The 22,737-nt window shown below is 35.1% G+C and overlaps 2 protein-coding genes across 3 annotated transcripts in view; one reads left to right on the forward strand and one right to left on the reverse strand.

Moving 5' to 3' along the window:
- LOC664222 (uncharacterized) overlaps positions 1–14,714 on the forward strand; it is a 64,909-nt gene extending 50,195 nt beyond the window's left edge. The window contains exons 6-7 of one of the 2 annotated variants that reach the window (XM_008198646.3): positions 13,110–13,202; positions 14,266–14,714. In XM_008198646.3, coding sequence (XP_008196868.1) covers positions 13,110–13,202; positions 14,266–14,276 — 104 coding nt within the window. In that variant the 3' untranslated portion in view covers positions 14,277–14,714. The remainder of the gene's footprint in view (positions 1–13,109; positions 13,203–14,265) is intronic. The other variant, XM_008198647.3, reaches the window with a different exon arrangement.
- A 4,804-nt stretch (positions 14,715–19,518) lies between these two features.
- On the reverse strand, positions 19,519–20,954 carry LOC664209 (uncharacterized). Its single transcript, XM_970221.5, has 3 exons — positions 20,727–20,954; positions 20,006–20,129; positions 19,519–19,953 (listed from the first exon to the last, which is right to left on the reverse strand). The coding sequence occupies exons 1-3, from the start codon at positions 20,766–20,768 to the stop codon at positions 19,733–19,735; spliced, it is 387 nt and encodes a 128-aa protein (XP_975314.1). The 5' UTR covers positions 20,769–20,954; the 3' UTR covers positions 19,519–19,732.
- Positions 20,955–22,737: the final 1,783 nt, after the last annotated feature.

Genomic DNA, 22,737 nt, shown 5'->3' on the forward strand with positions numbered 1-22,737 from the left:
TTCAAAACTAACAAAAACTCTTTATACGCCACAAATAGCGAAACACAAATTAATTAAACCCCCGCATAAAAGAACTTAATTAAACTACGATCCTCCATTTTTCGCTGAAAGATAGGTAAATATTTTGAAGAGATTCTAAATAAATTTCAACTTAAAAACGGGCTTTTGAATGAGTGGCTTTAATTACGTATTTAAAATTTAAATATCCACGCAGGTTATTAATATGGAAATTTGCTAAATAATAATTCGGTGAAAATTTAAGCCAGGATTTTATTTAGACCCATCGCTGACCGTACATTTTCCGGGTTAATTCCCCCAGAAAACGATTATTTCACACAGAAAAATTACCAAAATTGACGAAAATTAAAGCTAGTGGAAGCACAACCTCACTGTATGAGATTTACATAATTTATTCATATGTGGTCCAGCATTATTAAATTTTCCACTAAATGTAGCATCCACATTTTAGCCTTGACCTCGGTATTATCTCGGAATACGATATTATGGAACTAAAACTGATTCTGAGCAATATGCAACCTTATAATTGTTATTGTGTTACCTTCTGGAGTTGCAAGACATAAAACAATTTGATTTTAAAAATAGCTCCGGTGGGTATGTTAATGGGTTCTAGTTAAAACAGACACATTCTCAGACTATCCTGAATGAAATAAAAGCAAACAAAAAGAGCTGTTCTCGATTATTTGTGATCGGTTTCGCTCATTTGCTGTTTTATTGTAATCAGCGCTCTATTTCTGTTTCCAATTAATCCCCAAACGTTCCTTTATTTTTATCGCTAATTATTTTCGGTAGGTACTAAAGTATTAATTAGCCGTACACACGGAGTTCAGACAAAAGGTAAACACAAACACGCATTCACTTGCTTGATCATTAGCTCAATTACTGTTGTTACACATTTAGATCTAATAACACCGGCTCGTACCGCGTAGCCTGTAATTTGGCGATCGATTTTTGCCCTAATTGTCTTAATTTCCCAAAAATATGTATTAGATGTCCGTCAACTGCCGCCTGACACCTCCAGTCCCCAATTAATTACGATTATGCTCCAATTTAATTACGTGCATGATCCAATAATAGCGCCACAATTGCGGCAAATGAGGTCTCCACAGTCGTGGATCTTACGTCGCCACTAATGTAATTAAATGAAAAATGGCGCGTTGTTTCGCGACTTTTCCTTAAAAGCGGAAATTCAGCTGGAATTTTTCACTGTTAACCTTTTTTCTTTACAAATTAAATTACGTAATAATATCATGATGCCACGTAATGGCACAGAATAACAATTTGTATAATGAAAGTATAAAAGCAAGTCGGTAGACAATTGGGTGAGTCGGTAATGTGTAGGCAGGGGGCTGCTTTCGACTCCCGGATGCATTATGATAATGCGATTGCGAAATATACGGATAAAAGATCTTTACGGCTAAATTAAATTAATAATAAATTCGTGTTGTTCACTGAATGGTTGACAAACACGAACGAAATAAGCTGTCATTCAGGCGAAATAACGTGACAAAATAATAACGATGGATTCATGACAAAATGCGCGTCGATATCATCAAGATTTACAACATTCACAAGCCGAGAAATCAGTCAAAATAGTAATCAGGTCTGGAAAGTGTCGAGTAAGAAGAGGGACAAGATATTGGCTCCCAACTCGCCATAACGTCGACGCTGCTGAAAGTTATGGTTTTAATTTGATACCTTAGGAGTGAATTCTAAATTATTAAATGAGTTTTTCTCTCCTCCGGCATCGATAAGTGAAGAAGAATTTAATATTCCCACGGCGGCTCGACCGATATTTTGTTTTTTGTCAAGACCCGGACTAAACGATAATTCAACTGTAATTACACCGTTTCGTTTCTTGTAATTAATAAAACTGTATCAGAATTCTAATTTGGGAGCTCCGGTTATATTATTTTAATCCGGTTTTAATTAAAGTCGAAACTTTGGGTACGAATGTGGTACAAGTTGTGTGATCGTTTCAATATTCATAAGATCGCTGCGTCATCCAATTTGCTCACGGGCTATTAGTTTTCCGTGTTCATTATCAATATTGAATAAAAGTTTTATCGGCGACAGCACTGACACGAAGCTCATGTGTCAATGATGCGATATTAAATTTGGGAAAACTTTTGACAAGGGTCTGGCTAAGTGACTATGGATTTTTGCATGTCTTGAATTTTCAAGGGAGCACTAAAAGCTCACCCGAAAACTGACCGTAATCTAATGGGTTTCGTTAATTTGCTGATCGCAATTAGTTATGCGCGCGATAAACACGTGAAAAATTTATTTCCTCCCGAGGCACGAATGGAAAATGATTTTTCAAATACTAAAAGTGTTTTATTAATAGAGAACTGTTAATTAAATCTGATTACAGTGACGAACAACGCAACGGATGAACCTCAAAGCTGAACAATGTAATAATTGATTTTGTTTTAATTAATTAGTGGTGGCTTTAGAAATAGGAAATATGGATAACTAAATTTCAGACTTATCTAATTATTAAATCAGATTTTCGCTCAACACCTAGTGGCTTCTGCACGAACTAATCTTAGATAATAATTCAATTAAAGTCTCGTAAATGACGAATTTCGAAATAAAAGCCCCCAGAAGTGTTGTGGAAATAGACAGGGAACTATTGATCAGTTTGTAAAGGAGAGTTAACAGCAATAAAATAGTACTTTTAATTGTGGTTTTTGTGCTAATTAAAGAATTTAAAACTTTGCCGCCGGAGGAAGCGCTCAAGCCGCGCTTTCATTACAAACAACGCATGCTGTGCATGCACATTACGGCAAAAGTGTGTCGTCTGACAATGCAGAACTTTTAATAAAGACAAGATTAAGTCTTGTTGACGCTGAGCGTCACTTTTCATAATGTGCCTCAAAAAACCGGCAACAAACTCGTGAAATATTTCACAATCAACGAACCATGTCACTAGGTCCGATAGTAAATAAAATATGTTGGCATTGGAGTTTAGTGTACAAGAAAATATGAAAAAAATGTGACGGTGGCAATTGAGAAAGGTTAAAAAAAGCGAGAATGGAAATAACACGCATGAGTTGTCCCGGTCGCAAGAAAATATATGAAATATGTTCGTCGGAATCTCTTCGCAGGAAGCCGTAAATTTCGGAATACGTTTCGTGCCAGTCTTAAACTCAGAGATGGAGAGTACACAGATGTAAGAATCTATTTTTTCGAGTCAATTTTGATATGGAAGCTCCATACGTGTGCACGTGCATCGTTCGCCCGGAATTTGAAATTGTAGCCGGTGCAAGTGGAATTCAAAGTTTCCTATATGTCTGCCAAACAATCGATTTCACCGGTGCTCCGAACTTAATCAGCGAGCTCTTCCTGCAAGTGCTGCGGCCTTTTCTCATAATCATTTCCTAAAATACTAGAATACCGAACGAGGTTTACTTTCAATCTGGAAATAAATCCCCAGACGAGGTGCACTCACATAGAATATATGATGGTGCAGCTTCTGGCTTTACAAATCAGACAAAAACCACATGGCTGAAGCCGACCCAGAAATACGAGATCACGCAGAGGTGAAAGAATCGCTCAAGCGTTTAGATTATTAAACACGTACCCGATTCAGCGCCGATTTCGCTGTGATATACGCTTTCTCACGGTTTAAATTATTTCGCAGTGTCTTTTATAGCCCGAAGATTTCTTTATCGGTGGCCGACACTTGGCCACTACACGCCTGGAAGGCGAGATATCCACGCAACCTTCCAACTATCTGCTAATTCTATCAGACAGAAAACCTCAAATCAAGCCTCACACACATGCATTCGAAAACACCATTTCATTTACTTTTATTACAGGCACGAGCGCCGGATTTCACAATTTTTGTGGTTTTATAAATGAAAACGTGTAAATATTTTCCGGTTCGATAGTGCTTTGCAAGTTTGGTTGTTTTTACTCCTGAAACTATTACAATTTTATTTCAAAAACAAAGGTTCGAGTGACCCAGCACACAATTGGAAACCAAACTTTCCTAAACGGCGTTTTTATAATAACAAATAAGGCGGGTTTTAAGCTCGGCGGAGGTTTATATCTCGGAGCGAAGGAATCTGTAGAGGTAATGGGAAAGTTACAAGTAATAAAAGAAGTATACCCTCTACAAACAACTGTTTTATACAGTTCGTTGATATAAATTCAGGTAAAGTTCGGCAAGATTTGCATAATCGATATTTGAGACATTGTAAAACAAACCATAAAGATTTTTAAAGCCTGTTGAATCTATTAAAGATGGCTTTGCATTTTAGTATCGTTCCTGGGAGTAAATTCTCCCCGAAATTCTTATTTAGCATTTATTTTCGAAATGGGAGACTTGGTTGCGAGGTCACCGGTTTGATGTTTGCCCATTACCATATAATTGCCGGCCGTAGCATTCAAATAAAAATTCCAGTTGGTTCTTTTCTCGTATTCAATTAAGCGTCGAGGTGTAAATCTCTTCTGCTCCAATAAAAGGGGCTTTCCAGATTTGAGGAGCAGATTAAAAAGATGCAATTGCCACACTTAGACGCCGAAATTGATTTATTGTAATGTATTCAAATCATAACTTGTAACTCGAGAAGAGTGCTTGTCGGGGAAATTCGACAGCTCCCAATTTCGTAACAATGAATTTTATCGCTCGATTCTTACACGTCACGAGGAGACTTTCCATCGCTTATTAATGTTGGCTTCAGCACACAGATATGTAAATTATTAATTAGTTGGGCGCTTGAACTAATTCACCTTCACGCACAACTGTGGCGCCAAAACAATTCGTCATTCGTTTTTTTTTCTTAAATACCACTCACCTCCGCGCGCTCATTACTTATTGAACAAATCAATTCATTTTTCCTTAATAACAGCTCTAACTAACAATTATTATTAAGAGCGCTTTCAATTTTTCATAAATTAATCGGATGCTCTGCAATTATTCTCCGCATTTATTTTAATAAACCTTGGCAGACATTAGCTTGTTTAATATTTCATTTGGGGCTAATTACAAAAATTGATATGCGGATGAAAGCATCTATAACGACGATCAATTGTAAAACAAAGCTTTCAAAAATAGGAATTCAATTTAATTAATAAAATGCTTGTCGAAATGGTAGGAGCAGGTAGTCGTTATTAAACGTTTTCAATGACTGGAATTGGAATAATAACTGCGATTATAATTAGTGCTTAATTAGCAAAGTGGTTAATTAAATATCGTTTTAAGTGATGATAATTACAACAGGACAATACCTTTCTAAATATAGCTAGCACAATTATTATAATTGAGAGAAGGGATCGATCATTTGGACGATTCCCGGCTATAATTTTATAAACTTTTCCGCGGCAAAACATTGTTTAAAGTGATCCGTTGAGTGACGTTACAATTTAAACAAATTACGTCCACTTTCGGCTATTTGAACAGCGCAACACGATAATAACGTCAAACAAAAACAATTTTATTTCGAACGTGAGTGTATTTGATAGGCAGGTGTTTGTCTATTTTGCAGTTTTCGACATTATGCAAATAAAGTGGTGTCGTTTTAATCGTGTAGAGTAAATACAATCATGTCGAGATCCACTTTGAAATCGTTATATCGAATCCTGCCGACGCATACAATTACAAACAGCCACAAACAGACGTAACTCTCCACACAGCACAGTGGCACACAACGATATCATAATCTTCCTGCAGCTCAAATTGCTCTCTAGACAAGAGCCTGCTGAAGAGGAAAGTTTCAAGGAGGTTCCTTTATTGTTTTTGCCCAGATTTTCCTAATTGCGTACATAAAGGAAACCGTAGATTTCCATCATTGTTCTGAATGCACTTACTTGTCGTTCGTATGACTCAAAGGTTGAGACCAACTCGAAGCATCGCATAATGAAAATATTTTTCGAAAAATTCCAACAATTCAGAACACGGGGGATTGTCAGTTGCATTCGCTCCGCGTTTCATCCTCGACAAATAAAACGAAACTTTGGAAAATTGACGGATTGGCTATCACTACTATCATCAAAGTGATGTTTTTTGGAATTCGTTTAATTAACTCTCAATTTTTTCACAAAAACATTGTCAATCACAATCCATTGTCGTTATTATGACGACCCTTCCGTCCCTAAATCCGTTTTCCGTGTTTCGCAAGTATAATCAAATCCAATTTAACTAATGTTTGCTGATGATGTTGAACAGTTTCGCTACAAAACTCGATAGTATAGTGTGACAGCATTCAGCTACTGCAACAATACTCTTAATTATGAATGGTAAATAGCCGGAAATAGCCAAAATCGTTTCGCAGGCCAGTTGGTTACTTTTATCCGATTATACCAATTCATACATACAGCATTGTTGCAGTAATTTGATTTGACGGAATAAAGGATGACACAGTGCTGGCCGAAAATATAATTTAGATCCTTCAGCCCATGCAAAATATCGCCAGGAAGCAAAATAAGGATAACCGCATTTTTCATCTTGCAGTGAATCTTCTCAAATTTATTTAACTTCCTCTTCACATATTTACATGTATTACAACTATTACGGGGCGAGATCGAATTCGCGTATACATCACGTCACGACATCAATTCTAAAGTTTTATTTCGCGTGGCATTTTTAAATTGCTCTGAAGTGTGAAACCTCCTCACTGAGGTCTTTTCTCTCCGCTGCTTTAATAATGTTAGGAATATTCCTAGAAGTAGTACAAAGATTTTAAAAAGTAAACTTTTGCGCTTTGTTATAGTTGGAAAGAAACCCTGCAACTAAACGAATTAGTGCAAAGTTGAGCTTGAGTTAATGAAGGTAATAAATAACAGTATGATTCAAGGTTGAATAATCTGGGAACGAATCAAGTTCGATACATTAGGTTTCAGACGTGTAACCCTAATTCCTGAGCAGCTCCAACAAAATGCAATTTAGGAACAGTTAGGCTACGATTATGTTGGGGATATAAAGTGCATAGTGTTTACCTAAATACAATACAATCTCTATTATTTACCAAGTTTAACGTTGGATAGCTCTGCAATGGAACTTTGTAGTTTAGGAGATAATTACGTAGGAAAATCACTAGGATATATATCATGCAGGTTGCAGATTTCCAAATCATTCATTAGTTTCGCATGGGTTTTAATTTGTAGGTAACTGACCATAAATTACTTCAATTAAACTAATTATGTTTATTGCCCAATAAACGCATAAACCGCAAAAAGAATTCAATGGCTTGTTACATTTTGCAAATTACCACAAATTTATTTATGAGTGGCTTTAAAATGGCACTAAATACCTACATTTTTTATTTCAACTTTATTTGTTGTGAGGGAAGGTTAATCCGTTGTTAAAAGTTAACAACGCCAATGGACCAATCAAACTAATTCAATTTGGTCACGTGATTAGATAATCACGCATTTAATTGCGATCCTTATTGTATATAATTTGGTTAACAGATAGGTGTAAAAATGGTGGATGCGCCGGGCAAGTTTCCACTGGTGGACGTATTGATGCATTAAGTCGGCGGCTTTTAGTGCACTTGTAAATTATCAAATGCATGTCCTTGCAAGCACTAATGGAGAATCGTTCCGTGCAACACATGATTTAACAATAGTTACAAAATTAGACCAGCCGGCCACTGAACGTATGGCAGAGACGTAAATTAAAGCCGCTGAAACTTGGACAGTTTGCAAACATATGTCTGCAGAATCAGAAATGATGCAACTTGTGTGTGGCCTCATGTAAATGTGGTTTACAATGCACGTGCAAAGCCCAGGCAAATATGCTTCGGCTTTGCTCAATTCAAGAATCTAATCAACCCAAAAATATTTCCTGCACAATTAAAAATGACATCGCTATTCCGTCCGCGTCGTTTGAAAAAACTAATTTAGCATTTAATTTGAAAGAGTTTCATCAAAACGACTTAATTAACTTTAAAGAAAAAAAATCACTGGCAAAGAAACGCCGAGCTTTTGTTTTCGTTTTAAAGACGCCCAGCGAAGAAACCCTAACTCTACCTGAGCTATTATTCTTTAAATTACTTTTTTTCAGTTATCCCGCAATTATTCCGGGAAACAATGGCCCGGTTTTATTAAATTTTGTGCAGTTTGCTTTCGAAAATCTCCACTTGGGTTTTGATGAGAAAGGCACGCAGGGACACTCTGCCTGGATTAAAAATTAACTGCAACTCGACATCACTTTTCCATATCTCAGCCGACTGGCGTAATTGAATTTTTTGCCGATGTATAAATTATTTAGCGCGTAATTCACCACATCGACAAGTTTAAATTGGAACTCGCGTATGTTCGACTGCAATAACCGTAACTTGAGATAAGGAGTGTGTACGAAGCTTATCTGAATTTATTAGCGCCTTAAGTCAATATATTTAGTAATTTAGGAGCGCATCGATTAGTGCATTAATGAGAGAGCGCGTTGAGCTAAAACTTAGACGACCGGCGCTCCATATTTAAATATTTTTGTTATCACAAAAAAGTGCAAACTTTTACGGCTTATTCCTGACTTGGCGTAATGGTATATCTAAGTGTCCCGGAGGAAATTAAAGACATCTTAAGACTCCTCACTGAGATAAATCTTTGGACGTGGATGAGTTCAGGGAGCCGTTAAAATCAATAATAAATTTTAATGGAAGAGAAATATGCTAACTCGATTTACTCTTGTCGATTTGTGTGCATATTGATGAATTGAAACATCTCACATCCAGACTTTTAAATAATAATTCTTAATAATTGAGTGGCACATTTGCTCATTACAGAATAAATTATTTAAGCTGGAAATGTGTATAAAATCATTTTAAGTGTATTTATTATTCATCGCCATAGTAAGTGAGTCATTAGCTTGTACTTTCAGGTCACTAGGGACACAAAAATTTTACTCGTATAAATAATAAAATTTGTCGAGATGGTACATTATAGATTAGAGATATATGTACTTTCTTTCAAATAAATAACAAAGTTTGAGCTTTTGTACAGAGTGCTTTATTTTGCCAAAATTAGCTACAAAAAGAAATGTACTTACAAAGCAGGACTTATTTATCCAATTTTGCATTCAGCTTCTGTCTGCGGGAGCAACAGTTGTTACAATAAATACACAGCTTATTAGCATTGGCGCTAATATTTACTAATACAACAATGGAATAATTAAATAAAATTGTATTTAGTCTATATACAAAGGCCACCGTTGATCATCTACAGCGTGAAATTTAATTTCAATTGTGGCGTTTCATTGTTTAGTCGAAATATTGCTTACAATCGAAAATTAATTATCGGCGTATTTGTCTCAAAAATATTTCGATTTAAACGAGATCGAACACTAGAATCACATTTGAAATAAAATAATTAGATCTGTCTCGTTGCACTTTAGTCTGCTGCTAGATTAAAATGTTCGTTTGATTAATTAAAGCGCCAACAAATTAAATAAAATTCGTTCCAGACGTATTTGATTGCTTTATTATATTAGAAACAGCTCTAACAATTCGTTTTCTGGACAACCTATACTTTGTTTTTTTGAGTAATAGGCTTTAGCTACATCAATGCAAACAATAAAACAGTAATTGCGGGCCACCCCTTGTCACGTGAGCCACTTAGCCGGCGTATTTTTCCAACATTAAAAATCGTTCAGGCGAAGAAATGAGGAGGAAATGGGCGCGTCGTCGTTTCCGCCATTCCATACAAAATTGACTTTTAATTAGATGGGGTGCAATTGATTGTAAGTAAGTGAACATGAAGATGTAAATGTTACGGGCAGCGTTTCGGCCTCGGTCGGCAATTTACATGTCCACCCTGGTCCAATATACGCCGGAGAGTGGCCTATGTTCTGTCACATTAAGTTAATAACGGCGACCGACTGGCGTTCATTATGTAGGGTTTATTACTTTATTATGGAGGTCTGTGTGTTATGTTGTGCCGGCGGCGCAACCCGGACTCTTTTGGGGCCCTAGTTGATTATTCCGTATCGGCACACACATGCATTCTTCATCGCAACAGCCACTGCAACCCGGAGGTCGCACATTTACTTATTCATAATATATTTTTGAAGAAAAAAATATACATACTCGTATCGTAAGAAAATCTGCCGACTAGTGGTAAAAGTTGGATGAAGCAAACTAACTAATAATTACAGGAAAAGTTTCTCAAACTATTAAAATTTAAAAAACTCTCTTTGACGATTCAGCGATAGCATAGCAGGAACGATATTTTTGGAGAACTTGGGTTGATACAGTTGTGGCAAATTTAGAATCGCTTTAAATAAAAGTTGTTGCCGTTTGTCTGGTATTACGGTTTATTCTCTTGCTTTAATATAAAACCGACTATAAACCCGACGTTTTTTATTTCCGTGTGTGCTTTCAGTAAATATGCAAATTTATTGCAAGACGTTTCTGGTTGTGGGTCCGTTACCTAATGGAAAGAGAAAATCTATAGGAACAAGGGGCACAATATGCTAATTTGTATAATCCTAATTTTGGAAGGAATATACGAGGATTAGCCTACATATTTATTTATTGAACAACTTCACACAACCGGAAAACCATTAAAATCTTCTTCCTAGAAGCACTGCTAACGAAAGCCGTACATACTAACCTCCTGACTCACTTAAAATTATTTTTAAGAATGTAAGCTGTTTAGCTACAACACAAACTTATATTTTTGTTAAATAGAGCAATCTATATTTTTTGCATTCTTGGATGTGGCTTTTAACACTGATGTTACTAAGCTAAATTGTTATTGGTCGGGTCGATTTTGCTTTGTTTTTGAGGTAACTTGATTTTTTGACAAAACACGCTTTGTTAAAAAAAATTATTACACAAAAACTAAAAATCTCAGAAAAATAAAACTTTCACCTCTTTAAAGAAGAAAGTTCAAACTTCGATGATGTATTATTTCTTTTAGCTTCCTGAAATCAGGAAGATAAAAAATGAAGAGTTTGTTGTAAGTCGAATAACTTCAAAATTTTAAATGGAACACACAATTTTTATTTTTGCATGTTAAAGATCTTTAAATTGTTTTTCTAAAAACATTAGCAGTTATGTGTCTTTTGCTAATTATTTAAAATATATTTAGCTTTAAACATTAAAAAAATTATTAACTATTGTTTTAGTAGTCAAAAGTGTAAGCAATAACAAAAAATAGGATTTTTCATTTATTTATTTCAAGTTATTCAACATTTAACAAACTTTGTAATTTTTCTATGTTTCCAATTGCATTGCGCTAAACAATTGCAACAAATTTAAGTTTGAACCTTTCCCTTTAAAGTAGTGATAAAATTACGTTTCTACGATTCTCCGTTTTTGTGTAATAGATTTTTAAATAATACGTATTTTTGTCAAAAACATTCGAATTATTTCAAAAACTAAGCAGAATCGACCATTTCAAGTTAGTTTAAAATTAACAGTATCAAAAGCTACGTCCAAAAATGCAATGAAATTTTGTGTCCCTTTTGAAAAAACATAACTTTAATGTTTTTTTAATATTGGGACACTGTATATTTTAGAAATATGCCGCAAAATCTCAGCTACCATCTAAAAAAAAAGTCAGAATCTCTAATAATAAACAAGTTATCGAGCTTTTTTAAATCATTGGGACAGCGTGTATTTAAATAGAATTTTGAGTAAATTAGTTGCTGTTTTTTTAATTAATGTTCATAATAACGGCAAAATTTCAAAGATGAAATGAAATCCTTTGTAGTTTGTAAGAAATAGTGAGCTAGTGGTTGGTGTTCTACATTCGCTCAGTTTGGCGAATTCAATACTTGCAGGCGTTAGTAAAAAGTGCAGTATAATAAATGTTCGTCTGTGAACTTCAACGACCTGTCCAGGTGGCATAAAACATGGAATAAAACCGTCTTCGTATGTGACAAATTACCGGCGCCTGAATAAATAAAGCCCACGAAGCAAATTTAGTTAAGAGCTGGGTCGGTGAAAAATGAAAAATATTCGGTTTAGTGGCACCGGCTTAATGAAAATAACAGTGTAACCCAAACGCGTCAAATTTTGATTCGTTACATGAGTGCGGTTGTAATTGTATCTTCGGTTTGGGAAATGGAATTATTAACCCGTGGCCCATCCAATATACGGAATTATTTACCGTTACGTGAGCATGACGTTGCGAAGAATCGCCTAATCCTTGAATATGCATTAGCTCTAATTGAATTTCAAAATGCAGCAATATTTCGGACTTCGGCGGTTGCATCGTAATTGTGATCCCTTTGGGATTATTATTATCATCCCAGATTCGTGTCACTTTTGATTTGTTTATTTTGCAAATGAGCGTTTCTTTCGAGACGCCTCCAAGAAATGACATAATACAATCGCAGTTAAATCAATACTCCATTACATTTCCTTTTGTTCCCGGCTCTAGAATTTCTCGAACAAAACTGCATTATGATTCTTCGTTAGATTGTAAAGATTTTCATTTTAAAATAAGTTGGAAGTCGCAGTAGGAAATATCGCGTTAATGCATATAAAGCGAACAGCGGCGATAAAATCGCAGCGGAACGTCCTATTCGATTGCGACTTTTCATTATACACGAGAAACTCACCGAGATGTTATCGCATTAGCGCGATTTTTAGTTCGATAATCACTTTGGTGGCAAATTCCACTATTAGCAATCAGGCGAGAAAGGGCTGAAACAAATTGACGTTGATTTGAAAGCATGAAATCGAGCACTGCTTGTGAGGCACTTCGTCTGAATATTTCAAAACACTGAAGCGCGTTTTTATAATTTCAATTATGTAAATAGGGCGCCTGTAATCCCCTATTTCTCTAAGGGTGTTGTGCGGCTTTATTTATTTATTTGCTTAATTCTTGCAAGAGTATCACATGTAAATAGCAACACTGTTTACACTCGACATCAAAGACAAGCAAAGATGAAAACTGTCAATTCGTCTTACGTGATATTTATCCTCCTAGAGTCACAAACATCGAAAAATCCCCAATATAATACCATGCACAAATATTTTATTAGAAAAATTGAACCATTATTGTTAAAAATCCACTAATGACACAACACTTTTCTCTATTATTGTTATTGAGTAGTGCAGACACAATAGAACTTCAGCTAATGTTGCTCGTACGTTTCAATTTTTAATCTAATTTGCTCCGTTTCATTTCAGGCAACAAAGCACCTTTAATTTTAATGGATAGATGGCTGGCCCTCTCCCCTTGCATATTTTCCCTATACCTTGGCCTAACACGTCAGTTTATAGGTGAGTAAATATTAATTAATAATGGGTTAAATTACTTTCAAAGCAGTTTCGATTCTGAATAGTTGTTTAACCTGAAATTTAGCTATGACCCGAGGAACAACCAACTATCGAACACGAAACTAGCTTATTACTGTACAATTACAACATGTCTTGGCTCGGTACAAGCACCCTGAACCCTATTCCACTGACAGTTTTGTGTGTAACGACTTCATATCGTCTTATAGAAAGATTGATGACATGCGATATCGAAGACGTGTCAGGTAATGCAATTATTAATAAAATGCACGATTAAAAGAGCATCGTGTGGATTGGTTCACGAACGGTTTTGTTGACCTATTGACTAAACTATTAAAGGGGGATGGAATAAATTGAGCTCCTCCAATCAATAGGTTCGCTTTAAATAAGGGGTGAAGAGCTATTTTTAATTCTTTAAAACGCAATAACAAATTTGGAAATCTGTGATAGTCACACACAGTTGGGACATTAAATATTCGGAGCAATTTGTGGTTATCAATGCAACAAAACTTAAAATCCTATTATAACAAACACATTAGTAAATTACGTAATCCAATCAGATATTATTGACGTGCATTATTTGTATCCACAAAATCACATAAAAGCTTTCGATTTATACACGGAATAAAAGATTTAATGTTAGTTTTAGTAAATAAATGTGTTTATTGTTGTATTTCAGCCACATTTAGCAGAAATATCTGGTTCGGGTGTACTGGTAACCAAACTTGGAGTTTGTAACTAAACGCAAACATATAAAACACTGCCAAGAGTCACAAACATATATTTCAGTCTTAAAGCCAGTAGTGGTTATTGATAGGTTCTGAGATTTGTCCAAGGCAATCAAAGTTTCCTCAAGACTTCGTTAAATTGAGACGTTCTCGTTAGCTATACAAGTTTTACTGCATTCGGCCATAGCTAGGTTTCAATATCAATAAAATTCCTGATTGCTGTCGCTGCTAAAATTGGGGCCGTTTGTGGAAGCTGATATTCGGAAAAGTAGATTTCGTTTTAATCGGAAAATCGAGTCTAATTTTTCGATTTGTTTCAGGTCTGTGCTAACTATAGGTAATGGAAGACAAGACAATGATTCTAACGTAATTTTTAGTGTGCAACTGAAGACTCACGCTAAAAACTGAATGTTACGATGTTATTTGTATTAATTTCTTTGAAGACTGTTTTCTGTAACACCTCCATATACGCAACAGTTACCAGCACTAAACCGGAACAAACTAGACATTTCAACTGTAAATAAATTGTCGTAAAGGAAAGACATTGCTTTTAGTATTCCTTTTTGTAAAGCATGCTTTGTTAATCCGGCGATTGACAAACCATGTTGGGATAAATAAGTGTATTCAAAGTTAGTGTCTAAGATAATAACTATTTGTGATAAAATTTAATTCTATTCATGTTACGATAAAACTATTTCCTGATTGTTTATTATATGTTGGCCGTTGTACATATTACGTAGCTTAAAACTGAATAAAATCTCAATTTGTACCGTCGTCGCTTTTTTCCCTCCATTTGCTAAACACGAAACGGCCATAGCCAAAACTGTTGCTTAGGGTTTGGCGCAAGCAGACCAGAAATTAAAATAATTAAATGCTTAGGAAGTTTGCAAGTGTGAAGTTGGTAATTGCTCACTTGGGTTGCCGAGCTGAAAGCAAAAGGACCTGCATGGGAGGGTACTTGTCATCTCATATTTTCCTAATTAATTCTTGAATTTACTGTTCCAGAGACAAGAAACTTCCGAGCACTCTTATTAAGAAATACGATTCTAAGTTGCGCTCGAAACAGCAACAATTTGTTTGCGCAAAAACAGCAAGATTCCGATGCTTTTACTGTCATGCCAAAGCTAATTTCTCTGTGATATTAGTCTCAGCTTCAGTTTATTCTTTGTTTATCAAAGCTTTCTGTTCCTTGAAGCTGTCTTATCAGCTGTATGTGCCCTGCTCTTTGAGAACTACAGCACTGTGGAAAATTCTTCCACACCCAGGCTTCGATCCGATTAATTGAAATAAGCTTTCTAATTTCATTATAAAACTGCAGCTCGATGTAATCGTGATGGTGCTTGACTGTCGTTCAAACTTTGCACCGTAAATAGAAATGTTTTGGTAAAATTTCTATAATTGGATGAGAGCGCTACTTCAGAGTGTTTCTCATCCAAGCAGTGTTTGCCTAGATGTCAATCACTTCCCGGTTAAGAGTAATTGGAATAAACTGTCAAAGCTAGGAGTGCACCTTTGATCAGCAGGTAAATTATATTTAATCGAGATATCATAAATTAATGAAATTGCGCCTAATGAAGGTATACACCGAAAACAAAAAGACCCTAATTTAGCTGATGATACACACAGTAGTGTACAAAACCCGTTGAAGCGGCTTCAATTGAAACAGCATTGCTAAATCTGGATTTTATTTAAATGCAGTTTTTGCACATAAATGAGTAATGCCGTAATGACAGCTTGAATCACTTTTATTGATTCGCTGCTTCGGCTCACTTACGGTAATTGCGTTATTTTGTTGGTCACGCTTTGCCACCTAATTGAGATATAAATTGCAAAAACATCATTATTATCGAAAATTCGCACGAACAAGCGCAAAATATATACCAGTAATCAGGTGGAAGATTTGAAATAAATTTGTTGAGCCGTTATCAAAGACAGGATCTGGTTCTAATTTCCGCAGGAGCCGAACGAATGTTAGTCACAACACCCCACCGCCATCTAAATGCATTCGAACACATCTGCGGAACAGTGTTCACCAACAATTTCGACAATCTATCCGTCTGTGTGATTTCTGTTTTCATAAAAACGCGCACAGACAGCTGTTTGCATGGAAATTTGTTTAGATTCGGGCAATTTCCGGTTATCAGCCGTCGACACGTTACTTTTATGGGACTCATTAATCGTATCGATCGGAATTTACGAGACATGCACTAGTTTAATTAAAATTATGACACTGACCGATGCCCGTGGTGGCGACTTTAAAATGCAAATTCTTCAATTCCGGGCGAAGTAATGATAGACTCTTTTTAATTTAACTTGGAGGAACAAAAACGAATTCGAGCGCAGGCGGGCAAGAATGATTCTTTAATTTCTTATTTGCCTAATATAAAATTTAAAATATCCGGCCGAAAGTTTCCGACATTAGGGTCAATAATGCAGTTTGTACAACATACATAAAACATTTCCGAACTTTTCCAAATTAAAAACTTTAATAACTTGCCCGGCCAGTGTCATTAAACTCGCCGGAATCATAAAGTATTCCATAGATATTAAGTAATCCATCTTCAACCTTTCATAATCCCTTGCTTTAAATTCCAAAGATTTATCCAGATATTAATTACGTGCGGAAGTGTGCAAATTTGAATTGAGAGCAATATAAACATAAGAGGCCCTGAATGTGAAATATGATTGATGGCGCGTTTTTAATTCAACCGGAAGCAATTAATTTCGAGCGGCCTGTCTGCGATTTCAGCAATAATATTAGGAATAACTCCTAGAAAAGGCGCTTGATTGAGATTAAGGTCTCTGGTCTGCGCACGAAGACATATCTCCAGGGATGCTGCTTTCAGCCTATGAATCTTTAATAGTTTCGCTTGGAAGCCTTCCGCCAGTAACACATATTGATTTCATATGTGGTCCGTTGTTCGGATTTCTCTAGGTGAGTTCAAGCGTCAGAGTCTCACCAAAGTTCACATAACTTTCAAGAAAAATGCGTATTAAACCACATTATTTTGAAGAATGGAACCTACGAACACGGAAAATGATATAAATTGCACGAACTGTTGCGACCGAGACGTTTACGGCCTTTCGTGCAATTGATACGAGAAATACGGGCCGTTAAACGAATACGTACTCTACTTGCAGTTATTATCTCTTAAATAATTTGGGGAAAATCAACCAAAAACTCTAATTTTCGATGGCTGAGTTTTTCAAGCCGCAAAAACTCCCTCTCGATCCCGCTTGATTATTAGTTATTAGTTATGTTTCTCTCCGACCGGAATCGAATTTTATTGGCACCGACTTAGGCGTGATGGGGAAAAAACCTCGGAAATGATTCATTGATTTGAAGATTGATATCGGTTTATACGCTCCCTTATGTATTTTATATGATGTCTTATGGCCCTTATCTCGAAAATCGAATATGAAAAATTGTTTTATTAATTTTAAAGCGTATGGAAATGGTGGATGCGCCGGGTCTAAAACACGTACCAGCCAAGCAGTATTTTAAGTAAATAATCCTCAAATAGAACACGGCACAGCATAAGTCAAAAAGCCATTATAAAAGCGGATTTCCATTAATGTTGATCTACAAATCATTTTTCGGCCCGACCTTATTAAAAGTTGCCTTCGCGCCCGTGATTAGGAAACGGAGATGGGAATATTAAAGGTGGAGTGTGCATTTCGTGGTTTAAAGAGGCATGTGTGGAGCCTCATAACGACGAAAACATCGGCTTTTGCTGAACAAAGATTTATGGAAGCAGCGTACAAGTTCCATACAAAAGCAGATACAATGCACATCGTGTTGTACTTAAAAAAGATCATTAATTTCAAAGTTCTGCATCTATTATGGCTGGGTTTTATTTTGTTTAAAAGCGCAAAGCACCACATTATCAAAGTTTTCAAAGGGCGTTTTTAAAAATGGATTAGACGCAAATCCTCCGGATGAATAAAGGCGCTCAATCACTAAATCCTCGTGTTTAACTCAATTAATCGTGGTTTACGCTTTTTTGTGGCCGAGCCGCATATGCAAAGCTCGGAAATTTTATTAGAACAATTGCTTTTGAGTCAAATCCTTCAAATAGTGAAACGGACAATGCAAATTCTACCACACAATAGTTTTAAAATGGGCTTTGTTCTAGACTAGTGTTTAAAAATTCAACGTACAAACTCTTATTATTTTTCCTTTATTGAATAAAAATTATAATGTGCTAGTTATCTGCGGTTAAATTAAATACATTCTCGTAGAGAATCTTGAATTCTGTCAGAAAGAAACAAAATAGTTCGCTGAATTTATGATAAATTGTGCTTTCAGACGCAATCGTAAAATGTAACGGTTGATTTAGTTCAGTTGATCCATTAATAATGTCGAGCGAAGTCTCTATGAAAGCTAAAAATGTACATTTTCCAGCTCTGTTTAACAAAAAAAATCACCCTTAGTTGTTACACGGTTATGCGCTAACTACCAATTTTACGATCAGAAATACCTCCGTGAAAATAGTTTATCAAATTCCAATCAGCTCTAGCATAACAGGTTTCGATTGAAATATGCAATTAGTTCAATTTAGTTAAATATGAGGCTTCAAAACAATTAAGTGCAAGTTTTATATCGAAATTATAGATAGTGTTTCTAAACTCGATTTAATAATTACTACCTGCCACAGTTAATTGAATTTCTGTTGGCTGTGAAACTTCAGGTGCATCTGCAATTAATTTTTAATTTGTGCTCTGCTACAGGCTGCTTTTTTACCTTGTTACACTAACAACTATTCGATATTTTTGAGCACAAACGAAAAACATTCAACTGAATTTGTTTTTAGTTCGTACACTGTTCCTTTTAATAATTTCCAAAATACATCGCAAAAATTAATTTGCACACCTTGCGCTATTTTTACTTTCAAACCGAATTAATTTTTCAGGTCTGTGGAGCTTAATGTAGCATAAATTGTGGCTGAAAATGAAAATTAAACCTTATTAAAATTTTAAAGCGATCGTGAATTACAGAGACAGTAATAATTATTATTTGCAGTTTAACCTAATATTATTATCATTTAAACTGCATTTAGTAATTAGTTACAAAGCGTGTTACTGTAGCTTTTCCTTGTATTGAAAATAACTACTTTCTGTTCACTTTGATAAAACCATTGTGGTGTAAATGAACCGAATGTAATAAAAATCATCCGTGAAAAACCGCTATCAAATCGTTAATTTTATTTGTCTTATTACGCAAAGAAGCTGGTTCACACAAATAAATGTAAAAAAAGCACGAGGGTAAAAATAATTCCAGTGAATTTTGAAACATCTAAACTTTCGATGTTTAAAACGAAGAGAATTCAAAATGAAATACTACAGCGACCTCTCTTGTTGAGTAGCTGGACCTTCTCACTGATCTGTCTATTTAAAGGAACACCTATCTAGTTACAGATTTACTCCAAACACCAAAGATTTTTTTATTACGCGTTGGATTAACAGATGTCACAATAGAATTTTTTCTTTGAAAAAAAAACAGAGATTGATAGATTCGTAATGAGAAGTCAGCAATAAGGGATAAAGGTAAAAAGGAAAAAATAATAGAACGGTTGAGGACTAGGTTTTTATTGTATAAATGTTGGTCCTTTTACAAATATAAAATCTTGCAGACTCAAATTAATAACAATCGTTCGTTTTAAGTTATAAATACAGGCACATCCTTAGTATCAAATTCAACAATGCATAATTATCTTGTGAAATATTTTGTACATAAAACATCCATATAAAAATAAATATTACTGTATAAAAACGCACATTTCAAATTTAAAAATCGCCACGCCAGGTCAATAGTGAGTCGACTAAGAAGAGAGCTCCTCCAATAATAGCCAAGGAAGCTTTCGCCAAACCATAATCCCTGTACTCCCCTTTACGGACATCCTTGAAATATTCGATATTCATCGCCCCAGCCGCAATAAACGTAGCACACCCAACCAAACAGAAGAAAATATCGATCCTTCTGTTAATTGGAGTCGACATTAAATGGCCTGAAATTGGAGTTCGTTTAAAAATAATCGATGAGCTTTAATTAGCAATTACCGGCAAACCCGCCCACAAGGATGATCACAAAACCGCCAAAAGCGGCCACCGAAAGAGTGTTGGTGTTGAAGTCGCCAGGGACTTCGCTCTTGTAGTGCAGACCAATACATGTGACTGCAATAGCCTGGAAAAATGATAGTTAGTCTCTGTCTAGACGTTCCGAAGGCGTCGCTATTAAAATGTGCATAACTACAAAGGAAAAATTACATCATCTGTTGTTAAAATTCTAAAAAAATGACTAACAACTCGTGCATTGTGGAGAAATGCAATGTGAACAGCACCATAATAAGCAGAAAAAATTGGGTTACTTGCACCTTGACTTTCACAATTTCCATAATTTTATACTACGTAATTTCGAGATTCGTTTGATGAATCACGCGTTAGGTATTGTATTTCGTGGTAAGAGGTGTAAACAAAGTTTACAATTATCACCCAGAAACACTGGTGTATCATTTCTAAAATTACAACTAGAACAAGTGTTATTTTTTTCCGAAAGTAAAAGTGCTCAAGCAATTAATTTAAAAACGTAATTACTCGCGTGTATAATTAAGCAATTTAAAAAAATGACATGGGCTAGACAGGCAACGGCATACAGTTTCGATTAGATCAAAAATGGCAAAAACGCATTAGCGCGCGTTATCACATCGCATTTATTTACTGAATAATTCATAAACTGCGGTCAGCTCTAAAAATAATGCACTGAATGATAACAATGGCTTACCAGTTCCAAAAACTTGATGATGGACAACCTGCTAACTGCCATAATTGTTGAATTTGTAAGGGCGTTCCCAAAATGTGAAGACTATTGATTACAGCTAACTCACTACACGAGCTCTCTCTGCTAAAGTTGGGAGATACACTGACAGTGGCTCGCTGCAGCGTTAGCTTACACCCAAACCAATATACACGCATCCATGACACATTTCGTTGATGTCATCGGTGAGAATAAAAGGGTAGAGTTTCAAGGTTGGAAAGGTTTTGGATTCAACGGCCGTTACATTCCACTAACCTTAGGTTGATGCCACGTCTGGGTGACCACAAAAAATGGGGGTAACAGGTGGTTGACAATTCAAAAACCCACAATAACACGTTCCGAACGTTTGAAATCAAACTATGTAAACGAACTCATCGTAAAATGGCTCAAAATAATGATGGATTATAAGTTTGCTAAAAATATCTTTTTTCTTGGAGCATTTTGGAAACAAACAACTTACTAACCATTTATTTTTATTTTTGTTTATACTGCATTTGGTACATAATATTATTTTTAAACAAACATACCATTGAATAAATTTACGTGTTTTAATTGCGCGGAGTGACTGCCAGTAAAGTATAATTTTTCATTTCTGGCCTAATTAATTTATTTTTTGAATTTCTGGTGTTCTTGCAAATTGCCAGTTTTTAGATATTTTATTAGATGAGTGGGCTTGCGATTGTGGTCCAATTTAACGCGTGATGTCATGACGATCATCCAATTGGATGATAGAAGGCGGTATTAGAGTTGATTCCGTTTTGTGTGTAAATAATTATCAGATTATATCATTGACTTGAATAGCGAAACAATTTTATTTACCTTGAAAATTGTTTTCGTTGTAGTTTTGATGTCACGTGGAGAGATAGGTATGGTCAATGGTGTCATATTATTCACTGGGTAATACGTCATCGTTTGGTAAATTAAACGGTGATGTCAGAAATAAATCATTGATGGAAAACGAAGTAAATAATCCAATTCATATGATCTACACACATATTTGTTGTGTAAACAAAATTAACACTTTAGTTAGAACGTTTTACCAAAATGTTTTGTGATGATTTAAAAACATCCTTATGTCTGTGTCAACATATATTTATCAACCGCCAATATTTGTTTTCCACAAGTAACATGTTTTTATATAAAACTTATTTTCGCTTTTAAAAATATATTCCTTCGCAGATAATTTTTCCGCAAAGAGCAATTATTGTGCAGGTCATCGGCTATTTGAAGCGATGTTCTGATTTTGTTATTTTAATAGAATTATTCTTCTTAAATCGCTTTGACCTTTGACTTGGTGTGTACTAGAATACTGGGTATAAAATATGAATCACTTGTCGTTCTAGTACAAAGATCAAAAAATCTTATAGATAATAACTACTTATTAAAGACAAAAATTAGGTCAGATTTGTAAAACTAAAACTACTAAAAGATCTAATGACTAAAGGACGTAAAACGATGTTAATATCAAAATTATCAAACAATCAAACCGTAACTCAAGACCCGAATGAGTCTACATACAGGGTCTACGTTTCAGTATGTTATTTTTTTCCAAATTTAAATATTTGCGAATTTTTTATTAAAATTTTTTATTTATTTATTTCTGTTCCTTGTTAAAATAAAGACACATATTTCTGAGACAACCTGTATAGAATTATTAGGATAATTATAGCTTTTTCTGTTTTTTTTTCGAGGAGAAAACTTGGAATAAAATAAGTTTAAAACAAAAAAGCGCCAGGTTTTTTTGGCCAAACTCTATTTTCTTCAATTCATAATAAAATAAATACAAAACGAATTTCAAATAAGGACTTTCTGTATTTGAAAATAATTATGTGTTTTACTGAAACCACTGACAAATTTAATGCCAAGAAAATTAGAGGAAAAAATATTTTCATGGAAAATTGAGACCTTTCGCTAAAGGTATCCATCTCTCGAAGATCGTAGAGTTAGTATTCAGTTGTAAAGTGATCAAACCAGAATA

This window comes from Tribolium castaneum, chromosome 6 (genome assembly GCF_031307605.1).
Source record: "Tribolium castaneum strain GA2 chromosome 6, icTriCast1.1, whole genome shotgun sequence".
NCBI classification, from domain to species: Eukaryota; Metazoa; Arthropoda; class Insecta; order Coleoptera; family Tenebrionidae; genus Tribolium; species Tribolium castaneum.